General features: G+C 46.5%; 1 protein-coding gene across 3 annotated transcripts in view; it reads left to right on the plus strand.

The window, feature by feature from the left end:
• Nucleotides 1-13,375, plus strand: part of LOC142767461 (uncharacterized) — a 203,417-nt gene that overhangs the window by 28,830 nt on the left and 161,212 nt on the right. For 2 of the 3 annotated variants that reach the window (XM_075869178.1, XM_075869177.1), the window contains exon 3: nt 7,988-8,233. In XM_075869178.1, the coding sequence (XP_075725293.1) occupies nt 7,988-8,233 (246 nt within the window). Of the gene's footprint in view, nt 1-7,987; nt 10,015-13,375 lie in introns of those variants that run through there. The other variant, XM_075869176.1, reaches the window with a different exon arrangement.

Genomic DNA, 13,375 nt, shown 5'->3' on the forward strand with positions numbered 1-13,375 from the left:
GTCCTTGTCTGTTGTGGTGCATAAAGTACTTCTTTGTTGAAATTTTTCTGTCACCCTTGCTCTTATATATTCAATAGCTTTGTCCCCTTCTATCCTGGCACCTTGGGCTGTAGTTATAAAACTCTGCTCTAGGCTCGTCTCATTTCTTAGGAAGTTTAGATGGTTCCAAAATTTCGCAGCTGCCTTTCTATCTTTTTTATGTACTTCTGCCAGCCACTGAGCTCCCTTTCTTCTAATCTTTTCATTGATCAGAAGGGATGCAGCCCTTCTACAGCTTAGAAAGGTTTCCCATTTTCTTTCAACATCATCTGTCGGTTCACCCCGCTGCTTAGCATGTCTGTGTTCCCTAGAGGCTTCCTGACGTTTTGCTATGGCTCTCTTAACTTCCTCATCCCACCAACTTTTGGGTTTATGTCTTCTTTTCCCGGGTGACTTGTTACGCGTCTTAGCAAGCTCTAGCTCAAAGAGTCTATTAGATTAGTGTATGTCCACACTGTCTTATTATCCTCCGTGATTACTTTCTCAAGTTGTTTAGTGGCTATTTCGATTTGCCTTTCTGAATAAAAATTTTCCTGCAGTTGCTCATCTTGTCTCCTTCCCACTTTCACTGCTCTTCCAAAACTTAGCTTGATACGTTTGTGATCACTACCCAGACTTCTGGAGCCACCTTCATCTATGTGCATTCCCCTGAGCTTATCATACATCCTATGTGACATCAGTGCATAATCTATCGTCAACTGCAGCCTTCCTACCTCCCATGTTATTTGCCCTTCACACTTCTCGGTACTGTTGCAAATGATCAAATCAAGCCTTTCACACATATCCATGATCATTTTGCCTGCCGGGTCGGTATACCCATCTATATATTCTATGTGCGCATTCATGTCTCCTAGTATAAGTATCTCGCACTCTCTTCCCAACTCCTGAATGTGCTTTGATATACACTCTACCATTGCCTGGTTTTCCTCTCTGGCCTTTGCTCCCGTCCACAAGTACACGAAACCAAGGAGTGTCATTTGACCTGCCACTTTCCCTTTTAGCCATAAATGTTCCTTGCACTCCTGCTTGACCCTTTGCCAGTCTGTACTTTTATGAATGAATGCCCCAATACCACCCCCATTTCTGCTGCCTTCTGTTCTATTACAACATTCCCACGCGTAGTCTTGATTGTTCGGAGGTTGTTCCGTGTCCCTGAGATGTGTTTCTACAAAACCGTATACCATTGGCCTCTCTTCCCTTAGCTGTTCTTCTATCTCTTCCCACTTCAGCCTGTTCCTACTACCCTGCATGTTAATATACCCTATGTCTGAATGGGCTCGGCGCTCGTGGCTACGTCTATTTATGCCCCGGACTCTACCTATCTTAGACATTGGTGCCACTTTGGAATCGTATCTGTCCATAACACCTGTCGAAGAGTCTCCCTGGTTGTTTTCCTTGTTACTAGCTATCCTGCACCCCGAAGGGCTCGCTTGCCCCCCCCCCCCCCCCCCCAAAAAGCTACTGCGCGTCCTGCAAGTCGCCAACCCACCTCATGACCTAGTCGCCCATCGAAGTGAATTCTGTCTCGTTGAAAACCACCCCACCTATGCACCTCTCTGTTTATTTCCACCACCTCAAAGCCTTTCTCTCGACTCATCCGCCATATCTCTTGGTTTGCGTTGACAACCACTCTTTGCAGGTTGCTATCACGCACCGGTACCTCCGGTATCGTGCATATCACTACCTGTACCTTAGGAGAAGTGGCGCGCATGTCATCGACGCCTTTCGCCAGTGTGGCTGCTAGTCCTGCTGTATCCTCATTTAAGACATCTTTTAAACCGCCAGAAATTATCACGAGGTTTCGTCTGTCAGCTGTAGTTTTGAGTTTTGCGCTCGCTTGCCTCATGACTTCTTCAAGCTTGCGTCCTGGGAACGCATCTACTGCAACCCTCTTGTCACCTCATACCCTCTCTTTGATGGCTTCTGTGAATCGATTTAAATTCGAGTTCCCGGCGATTATCACATACTGCGACTTTTCAGCTGGAGCGTCCTGCACCTGGGGGCTACTTGCACCTGCGACGCCGGCTGCTTTGTCCCCTCCCAGCCCCACCACTACCTCGCTGAAGCTGGGCCTTGCGACAGTTGAACCGGCTAAACATGTTTTTTCCAAACTTGCTTGTTCTTCCTTCTCCACCGTTCTGGTTGCCGGTTCCCTACTGTTCTCTCCGTAGGCCGCTTCTTTGTTCAGCTTCGCTAGTGCTTCTTCGGTGGACTTCAGTCTTTCTCCCATTGCCCTCGTTTTCTCTTGCTCTGTCGCCAACGCAGTCTCGAGCTCATCGATTCTCACCAGCAGTTCACTTTGGGCAACCATCATTTTCTCCATTTTTTCCTCGACCTCACATTGCCTACACTTGGCGTCAGCCTTTTCTCCATCCGCTTCTACGCTTGAGTCCACTTTGAAACCCACTCCACATCCTGAACATTTTACAGTCTTTTTAACCATGTCTTTCTGACACCAATTGTCCCTATACTCGATAATTACTAAACTCTAGCCGTGCACTACGAAAAAAAAAGTCTAAGCTCTACTACAAAAATTTCCGTGTTCAATGTACGCGCACCTCCCCCACGGGGTGGCAAAAGAAAAAAAAACAACAAAAAAATTTCAAACACACACACCCGCACTAATAAATACCTGGTGACTGGCCCCCGAAAAAGCCGTACCATAAAATTAGTGCTACGAAGATTTCAACCGCTGCCTTATAATTATAAAGACAAGCTCAAAACACGCAAAAACACTTATCTGCGCAGTCGATCCGGAGCGCTCGAAAAACACGTCCATCCACCGTGACAGCCCGAACGATCGCCGTGAGATCTACCACGTGGTTGCATCTGCTGGTAATCATCAACACTGCGGTGGCCAACTCTCGACGCGCTATCTTGTTATCGCACTCGTCACGATATCTTGTTCGTGCGTCCGCGCGCGGCCTATACGTGAGCAAGAAACGCACGCAAAGAATCGAATTTCACGAATACGTCCGTGAGACCAGCGTGTGGCCGGTATGTTCTGCGCATGCGTACTGCTTGCACCTAGAAGCTCGACGTACGCAAAGCCTCTGCGAGCGCGAAACAAAAACCAGCTACAACTGTCTAATGCTCGCGTGGCACGGTAATGGTGGCAGTGGCTGTGCGTCAGAGTCGCCAAATGCACTGGACTTGGACTTCTTTTTAATGACGATACTCTTTCTTGGGGACCTTCGACGAAAAAAATTTTGGTCTGTCTGTCTTTCTGTCTGTACATTTGTCTGTTTATCCGAGCTAACGATAACTCAAACGGAACCAAACGGCCAACCCCATTCGCAGCGCCCACCAATATTGCTCACGGTGTAGCGTTCATACTTGTGCGATCGTCAATTAAAAAGCAATTATTGCGCATATCTGAGGCGCCATAACAACACTTTGAAGTTTTGTGTGTCTGCCTTTATACTAGACGAGGCACACACAAGTAACTCTAAGGAATGTAGCGTTTATCGCTCTGCGCTGACAGTGCAACGCGGTGCTCAAAAAAGTGTTTCCAACGCTTTGATACGACGTCACGGTGGTGGCACCTGCCCGTTGCTTTGCGTTCTACACCTTATCACCTCCGAGACTGGCGCGCATTCTTCTCCGCGGGCTGCACGCCTTCTTTTTCGAAGATAACTGCCAGATGGCGCTTGTGTCTAACGTGCCTCGATGCTCTTGTTCGCCTCCGCTACACGCTCGAGGCACTCTAACGCAGCGCCCCCCGAATACCATTCACCAATTTTTCTAGCGCAGAACATAAAAAAAAAAAACGTTTTGTTCACTCTCTCCAGACGCAAGACTATCGTCTTTAAACTACATTTGCGATGTAACATCCAGATTTGGAACCAATATTTTCGCGTAGTTGCTTGTATTTGTTTTACCTTATTTGCATTTTTCCAAACTGAAGTTAATTTATGGATCATCACGAGTGACTAGTAGCGCGTTTGCGATGGCTTTGAGTAGAAGAATAAGGTAAGTTTCTTGTTCGAAGTTGTGAATAAAAATAAATGGAAGATCCCACGTACAGTGAGACTCATGATTGATTGATATGTGGGGTTTAACGTCCCAAAACCACTATATGATTATGAGGGACGCTGTAGCGGAGGGCTCCGGAAATTTAGACCACCGTTCTTTAACGTGCACCCAAATCTGAGCACACGGGCCTACAACATTTCCGCCTCCATCGGAAATGCTGCCGCCGCAGCCGGGATTCGAACCCGCGCCCTGCGGGTCAGCAGCCGAGTACCTTAGCCACTAGACCACCGCGGCGGGGCGTACAGTGAGACTCGATGCTATGCGAAACATGAATGAGGAAGGTGGATATGTCACTTTAAAATCAGCTCAATGTTACGAGGCGGACGTAAATTATGCAGTACATGACTTCCGTGTGATAATTATCATGTTTGGACGTGTCATTTACCTTCGTCATCTATTCACGTCACGTGATACAAGATTTGGTATATGCGAAACTATTGAAACGGCCGTGAGCACGCTATGAGCGTAGCATGTGGTTTTACATGGCACGAACGTCATGATTATCATGTCCAGACGTGTCATTTACCTTGTCATATATTCACGCCGCGTGATACCTAGCCTGGTATGTATGGAGCTAGCGAAACGGCCGTGAGTGCGCTATGAGCGTTGCACGAAGTCATGTTTTACATGTCACGTAATACCAAATTTGGTATATGTGAAGCTAGCGAAACGGCCGTGTGCGAATCATGAGCGTGGTATGTTGTCATTTTCTTACATAACACGCATCTCGTGATTGTCATGTTTGCACCAGTCTTATACCTTCGCAATCTATTCACGTCCCGTAATGCCAAATTTGGTATATGTGAAGCTGGCGAAACGACCACGAGTGCACCATGAGCGTGGCGGGTAGTGATGACTTACGTGACATGCATGTCACGATTTCTACGTTAGGGTCTCTCACTTAGGTTCGCCATGCATTCATGTCATACCATACCAGTTTCGCAATATGTGGTGTGAACGAAACCACCGCAAGAGCAGCAAGAACATGACTTAAATGACATGCATGTCACGATTTCTACGTTAGGGTCTCTCACCTATGTTTGCCATGCATTCATGTCATACCATACCAGTTTCGCAATATGTGATGTGAACGAAACCACCGCAAGAGCAGCAAGAACATGAAATGTAAATCATGACATTGGTGACATACATGTCATGATTTTCATGCCACGACTGCTCACTTATGCTCGTCATACCATGATATGATTCCATACAAATTTTGGTATTGATAGCGTTATCCAAACGGCCAGGAGAGCTAAAAGTTGGAGGCGGCCAGATAGATAGATAGATAGATAGATAGATAGATAGATAGATAGATAGATAGATAGATAGATAGATAGATAGATAGATAGATAGATAGATAGATAGATAGATACGCTCAAAGTCACCGAAGTACGCCAAGAAATGCTTCGCATTAAAAAAAATTGAGTGCGCTATGTGGAGGAGGCCTTCAACCTATAAAAGCCCTAACCACACATAGGCTTTGCAACGCACCAGTGCATGGCGCACCTCCCCTCATTTCAATAAAACGCGACGCCGGTAATGCGCCCAGTGTCCGACAGACTTCGTTTATGTGGGCTTAAGTAACCTCGCTTTAAATCATCGCGGGCTGTAATGAAATGCAAATTGCTTTGCCAATGCCCTTCTAACCGTATGCGATGGAGGATCAATCACGAGCATGTGTTAAAAAACTTTTCATACATATTACACATTTGAAAACGTTGGAAGGTAGGCTAGGATAGAGCCAGCTATCTTATTATAATAATAGTGAACAATAGACAAAAACAGAACGCTATATTAGTACGGGGATTAAAAACTCCATGGCCGGCGTGCGAGCGAATTCGCGGGCATGGTTCGCATTTACGCGGTACCATATCTGCATATTTTTGCAATATTGATATCCGAGTCGTTGTGCGACACTGATCAATCGGCGTTGTTGATGGACGTGCTTAGCAACGAGCAGGAATGCTAACAGCTTTTATTTCGCGCATCTAATCTAATCGGATACTGCCTGCCACAACGAGAAGTTTGAGCGTGGTCATACGGGATAAATGATTGCGAAAGTATTTCATGCCACGGAACCGCCGACTTGATTGCTCAAGACGAAAGTATGATGAAGATAATCTGTTTTAGAAAGCGAGCAAGCTCGGAAGCTGCGAATGTGTGTTTTTTTAAATATTTTGTGACCGTAATTGTTCTAGCATATTTCGGCATATGTATATGTGCTGGACCGGAGCATTACGCCGAGAAGCAGTTATTGTAGGGCAACGCGAAAGCATAAACAGGGCGAAACAGTACTACACACGTCAATGCTGTTGGTAAAGGATGAACGGTGGTGTGTGGAACAAGTATGCTGACAATACATTGCTAGTCATTTCAAAAATAAGTATTCATGAAAAACAATAAACATGACCATATGTTTTAGAATTTGATAGATCAAATAAGAATGAATCAGTGAACAAACGAATGGATAATAAATAAATAAATAAATGAATAAATAAATAAATAAATAATAAAATAAAATAAATAAATAGAACTTGAGATCTTGGCAAAATATGACTCCAACATGTTTGCAGTATTTCACAGCCTAAGGGGCGTCAGCTGACGCAAACACTGGATATGGCGCCGTGTATCTTAATAAATTTGGCTCTTTGATGAATACTTCGTAACCTAAATAGGCACAATTTTCCAAAAGAGAGTTAATAGGTTTCTTAAAAAGACAGCCATATAAGTAGCAAATGTGGACTCACGAGAGGCGCTCTTCTTTTTTTTTTCTTTTTTTTAGAGTGTATGATGTCAGAAGAATTTACCTGCTATAGGCCTACCATGAGTGCTACAACCTCAATCGTTTTAATACCAATACAAACTGAGAATTGAAGGGATAAAGTTCGTTTTCCAATATGGACTTCAGACATGAAAACAATGAAAAACAAACAAAGAAAGAAGCAGGAGTAACGGGACTGCCAGACAAAATAAAGATATTTCTAGAAACACTGTTACGCATCATTCTATTAGATTCAACAACTTCAAACTAACTATCCAGATTCACTCACCCGTGGGCACAGCATTGGGAAAGTATGCGATGCCGTGCAAGATTTCATTGAACAGTCAAAGAGATTTACACAATAAAATCAGTTCCCAAGGTTCTTAGTTAACCAATGTAGGTTAGACAAGGTTTTCTTCTATATAAATAATTTATTTCTACTTTGTTAAGAATTATTTTCGAATCAACTTTTTCTCGCCAAGAATAATTTTAAAACATTTTGAGACAAAACGAAAAAATTAATCTTTTCTCTAGTATAATTTTTTTTATTCTACCAGATTGTTGGCATATCCCCAGGAGAGGTGTCAGCCAGAAGTTTAGGATCTACAAGCCCTTGACGTCCCCTCATGGGAGGCCTAGGCCCGGCCACCTAAACGTGCACGTTTCTTATAATAAAGTTTATTCCTCCTCCTGCAACAAAAGAAATGTGTGAGGCAAAACAGGAGCATCGTTCGCGCCATGCACGCACTGGCCATTCGGGGAACGCTTTCACTTTTACGGTAGCGCGGTCATCACGTTCGTTACGTCACCTCACGCATCTGAAACGTCTCTGCTGCTCGAAGGCGGGGCGTGGAGAGGAGGTCAGTGCGCCACGCTCGCTCCTTCCTGTAGGCGCACGAGACGAAGCGCAATAGACGCGAAAAAAAAATAAATTGTCATTGCTACCGGTGTTGTCTCCTTGATGCGCGCAGCACGCCACGCAAATCGGTTTATTGCGCGAAGAGGTAAAACAAACAAAAAAATCGAGAACAACCCACTGCCGCGACTTTTCCTCCTGGTGCATTACTCGCGCGTTCCCTTCAGTAACGCACCGTTCCTTATCACTTCCCTCCTCCCTTCCTTCTCTTTCTTTCTGCGTGTCGTGCGCAGAGCTGAGGAGCTGAGCTGCTCCTGCGGCCACACCGAGTCCGGCCGGAGGTCGCTCGAAGACAGCGGGAAAAGGAAGACGTCCTCGTCGAGCTGGTCGCGGAGCTCGGACCCCACGAGGCCGACGACGGGAACGACCCGACGGAACCTGATCAACGACTTGGGATCTTCCACCAGGAGCAGAACCGGCGGCGGTGCGGCCGTCGCGCTTGAGGACTTCGACGGCGTCGAGGACATCTTGGCCGTCAGGTCGGTGTGTGCTTGCTTGCGCGTTACCTCGTCGCTGGTTACTACAGTCGGTTGCAACATAAAAGAAAACAAATTAGACAGCCACGGCAACGGCCATCGCAGTCCCTCGCGCAGAGAGGTCGCATAGCTGCTTCGTCCAATAGCGATTGCTCATTTACGTGACGTCAAGCACTCGCGTGTTTCAGCTATATAGTCGACCTTCCCATACAAACACACTCTTCGGGTCGCTGGTTTCAGATCGGAAACACCGGAAACTTGAACGCCCTCGTAAATTACGTCACGGAGTTTGACATAGCTGTTCACCCAACCATCATGTTTTAGTTAATAACGACGAACCTGTAATATTGTGCGTAGTATATACATTAGCCGAAGAAAAGTAGTTACGACTCGAGCGGAAACTAGCTTGCGCGGCTGTCTGTCACATGTGAAGGACAAGTGCGGTGGCATTCTGAGGGCGGAGCATATAAGGTTTTCTTGAGTCGTAACCGAGTTATGTGCGATGTCAGTCTCTTTCGCTCCCTTAGTAGACAATTTTTTTTAAGTCGTACAGCGTTTGTTGCTATCGATTACGGCTGCCGTAAACTCCCGTCGGCGCTTGTATCGAGCAGCGTCTATGAAAACTGCGTTTTATCATTACCGAACGTTTTTGTATTTGCTTTTCTCTCGTCTCTCATCTGGCTTTATTGTATCGGCGTGCATGTTGTTTGGCAAAGGTGGTATCATCATTGTTTCCCTGGTCTCTCTTGGGATGTCCACCTTGACGCCATGTTGTGTGTGATACGTTATGCGTAGTCGTTCCAAGATATATCTTCCTGCTCGTGTCTTAGACAGACGTTCATATTGCTCCGTACGCTGCGCCTCAATGAGCTCACCTATGGTATAGTGCAGGCCTAGCTGTAGCAATTTGTTGGTGATTGTGCTAATCGGTAGCCCTATGGCTAGTTTGAACATTTTTCGAACGAGGCAGTCTAACTAGATCTTTTCCGCGACTTGCCATTTCAAGTACGGCGCTACGTATACTATTCTGCTGATCACGAATGCATGTATCAACCTTATCGTGTTTTGCTCCCTCATGCCACTGTGCTTAGTTGCTATCCTTTTTTATGAGTCTCATTATTTGGGGTACAGTTGCATCCAGACGTCTGAGGGTTTTTCCGTTGTTGCCCTTGACTTCGAAGAGCAGACCCAGTACCCTGATCCTGTCGACTATGGGTATCGTTTTTGCATCGGCTGTTCTTAGCTGTATTTCTTCTCTATGAGCGAGATCTTGCAGGCAGTTGCCTGGTTTGCGACCTCTACGAGTAGGTCTGTACAACAACAGGTCCGATTTTTCCGCAGAGCAGGCTAGCCCAGTACCTTCCAGATACCGCTCGACCGTTTCTTCTGCTGTTTGAAGCCTTTCCTCTATTTGCCCATCACACCCACTTCTCACCCATAGGGTGATGTCGTCTGCATATATTGTATGATTCAGTCCTTCGATTGCTTGGAGTTTGGTGGGCAGTCCAGTTAGGGCCAGATTGAATAACATAGGCGACAATACCGAGCCTGCACTGCCCATCTCAATTTCCTCCGAAACTAGGTTCTCTATCGTAATCTTTGCCTTCCTACCCGTCAGGAAATTACACACGTAATTGTACGTTGTTACGAAGGCGCGACGCCAACACGGTCCCGAAGGCGCCACTGCTCCGAACTCCGCCGCCAAGGTCACCAGCCGTTTGGAAGCGTGTGCTACTCAGCTCGCGACTGCTTCTGCGCAGAGCTGGTAGACGAGCGGACGAGACGGCAGTGAGTTAAGGCAAGGTTTAGGTACAGCATAGAAATAGAGGCGTTACATATTCGGCACCGGGGCCGACAGCTTAGGGACTCGAAGAGCCGAGATGTCTTCTATCGCACGCATACGTCGGCTTCTCTCTGATGCTGAAGGTCAACTGCTGGCGACGCGCCGCTTGACTTTTTTATAGGCACCGGGAGGACTTTTTTCGTCACCAACGTCCAACCAGAAGCGCCACTGGCCGTGATGTCAGAATCCTCCAAAGGGGACCCGCCGCTGCGCGTGGTTGCACCCAAGGACGAGGGATGTTGCCACGCATTGCGTAAGACTCGCCAGACTGGAAGGCGCCAATTGCTTCATCGGGCTCGTGGGCTGAGGGAGCTCGCTGTGCGTTGCGGGACAGACCGGCGCCGCCGCTTGATGACGTCGTTGAGTTGATCGCATTAGGCAGGCTCGATCGCTGGCCTTGACACAGATTGCCTTTGCAGAGGCATTGACGTTCGGTGTGGACTCCCAGGCGTAACAACGTCCGTTGTCCCAGACCTAGATCATTTACCCTTTTCAGCACCGTTGCATGTGTTACATTATCAAAGGCCTTCTTGAGGTTTAACCCTAGAATAACCTTTGTCGCTGTTCCCGGATTGACTATAATCAGATGTTTTAACTGCAGCATTGCGTCTTGCGTTGAGAGGTTCCTCCTGAACCCTATCATTGTGGGTGGGAGCGAATCCCGGTTCTCGAGATAGGTAGTTTTTCTCTGCAGAATTACGTGCTCCATGAGTTTCCCCACGAAAGATGTGAGAGATATGGGTCTCAAGTCCGCAATCTGTAGTCGCTTGCCTGGCTTGGGTATTAAAACGATTTTCGCAATCTTCTATTGTTGCGGAATCTGTCCTGCCTTCCATGATTGGTAATGAATTCAGTTAATGTAGTTATGGACTCGTCATCTAAATTGCGTAGCGTTTTGTTAGTTATGCCATCTAGTCCACGTGCTGATCTAGTATTAAATCTTCGCAAGGTGACCCTCACTTCTGCCTCACCGATCTCGTTGTCTAAATCATCATTTGCCAGTTCTGTGCAGTCAGTGTGTGTAACGGGAAGCACTAGAGAGATCTATGTTCTCTTGATTTCATTCAGGAAACTCTGCTCTGTACGTTGATACGTTTGTATTAACCCATTAATATTGTGCCTTTCTGTTTACTTGTTCCCATCCGGGTTTAACAAATGTCTCAGGATGTTCCACGTTTTCGCCATTCCTATCTGGTTGTCCATGCCATTGCATTTTTTCTCCCACTGTTGTCTGCACAGCTTCTGGGCGTATTGCTTTATATCCCTGTTCAATTTAGCTGTCTTCTACGAACTGTCCGGTTGTGTTTTTGTTTTTTCCACCTCCGTTGTAAATCTTCCTTAGTTTACCACATGTGGAGAAGCTTATTGTCTACACACTATAGCTGCGCCTCTGGTGGGACCGTTTGCGTAGCTGCCTCCACGTCTCGTTTCAACTTTTCGGTCCATTCCTGAATACTCTGTATCATTTCGTCGGGCTGCTCTCTGATGTTCTGGAACTTGAGCCAGTCGACAAGTTTAAGTTGTCTTCCTTTTGCCTTCCGTGGCCCTGCCCTCACCGTTATTAAGTATAAAATGGTCGCTTCCCAAGTCATCGCTTCCCAAGTCACCGACGCGGGTGCCTCGCGTCGGAGCTCGTGTTTTGCTAGCGTGGCGTCGCTGTGCCCAGCGTACCCGCTCGTGCAATAAAGACAGGCGCATCAAGTTCCGCTTGACCCTGCTATTTGCACCAGAGGGAGCGTGGGTGTTCCATTCGTAGATTCCCTTGCCCCGCCGCGGTGGTCTAGTGGCTAAGGTACTCGTTTGCTGACCCGCAGGTCGCGGGTTCGAATCCCGGCTGCGGCGGCTGCAGTTCCGATGGAGGCGGAAATGTTGTAGGCCCGTGTGCTCAGATTTGGGTGCACGTTAAAGAACCCCAGGTGGTCGAAATTTCCGGAGCCCTCCATTACGGCGTCTCTCATAATCAAATGGTGGTTTTGGGACGTTAAACCCCACATATCAATCAATCAATCAATCAATTCGTAGATTCCCATCTGTTGCCCTCCGCCAGAGTGGAGTGCTCCAGCCATAGAGTTTCTCAAAATTAACTAGAGAGCACTCTGGCGCTGCGATCGTTCAGCGACTAAGGGAATGATGGGTAGTACACACATTTGCCTAGTCTTCGTACTTGCAGGTGGCGAATCGTACTTGCGGCTTCGTTTATTGCTGTGTTTCGGTTTTGTTTTGAAAGAAAGATTGAACCCTTTTAAACATCGTGGGCCAATTTGGAAAGTAAGTCTAAAAAAATAAAATGGTGAAGCATAACCGCTGAACATTTCCTAATACTTGTTTCGTAAGAAAACAGCTCCAAGCCACACGAACACACACGGAGCCAAAAGCAGGCCAGAAGTACGAATATTACACAAATGTGTGTACTATCCATCATTCCCATGCTCGCTGAAGCGCCGTGCGTTGCAGCTCCCATAGACACTAGCGCCAGAGTTCCCTCTAGTAAGTATTGTAGGAAACTCTATGGCTCCAGCGTCGAGTCCATTGGCCACCCCGACTCCGCCAATCATTCAATGACCATGCGTCTACTGGCAACTGTACTCTGTACCCTATAGCGAGCGCTCAGATATCCTTACCTGCTTGTACAGATTTTGCGTGCCGTGCTTTTAGTTACTATAAATGTTCAAGTAAGTAGCGCATGCTACTTCTTAGGTTACAGATGCACAATCGTATACCGTATCTTGGTTGCAAATGGCTTGTGAAGACATACATATGAAACCGCGGTCTCTAGTCGGAACAACTACACAGGTTTTGAAAGATGACGTGCTAGAGTTGCACACAGTTTTGTGATTTGATTCCACTTTGCCTCGGCGATGTCATTACGCTCACATGTGAGGTCTTGGGACGGCTCTATGCGCTCCCCTAGTAGAATCATAAAGTAACAAATTAATATCATGTTATAGCAAGTATTATAAATCGTTAACCACTTGTTCTAAGCACACATAGCTGAATTATGGTCCGTGCTTTTGTTAATGAGCTCTTCTCCTCATAGTTTTAGGGACGGCTCACTGCTCTACCATAGTTGTGCACGAAGTACTCTGTGTTTAAAAAAATGATTAACAATTTAGAGTACTTCCTACTCTACTATGGGAGAGCACAGATCTTCTCAGACTTTCTAAAACCATTGAGTCCGGGCTGACGAAGTACTCCAGATTGTTAAACACTATCTCTAAACACATAGCTTAGTACCTGTAGTGCTTCTAATCGTTAACCATTACTCAAAACGCACGTGTTGTGGTGATATCGTATGACTCCGG

Source organism: Rhipicephalus microplus, chromosome 7 (genome assembly GCF_043290135.1).
Source record: "Rhipicephalus microplus isolate Deutch F79 chromosome 7, USDA_Rmic, whole genome shotgun sequence".
Lineage (NCBI taxonomy): Eukaryota > Metazoa > Arthropoda > Arachnida > Ixodida > Ixodidae > Rhipicephalus > Rhipicephalus microplus.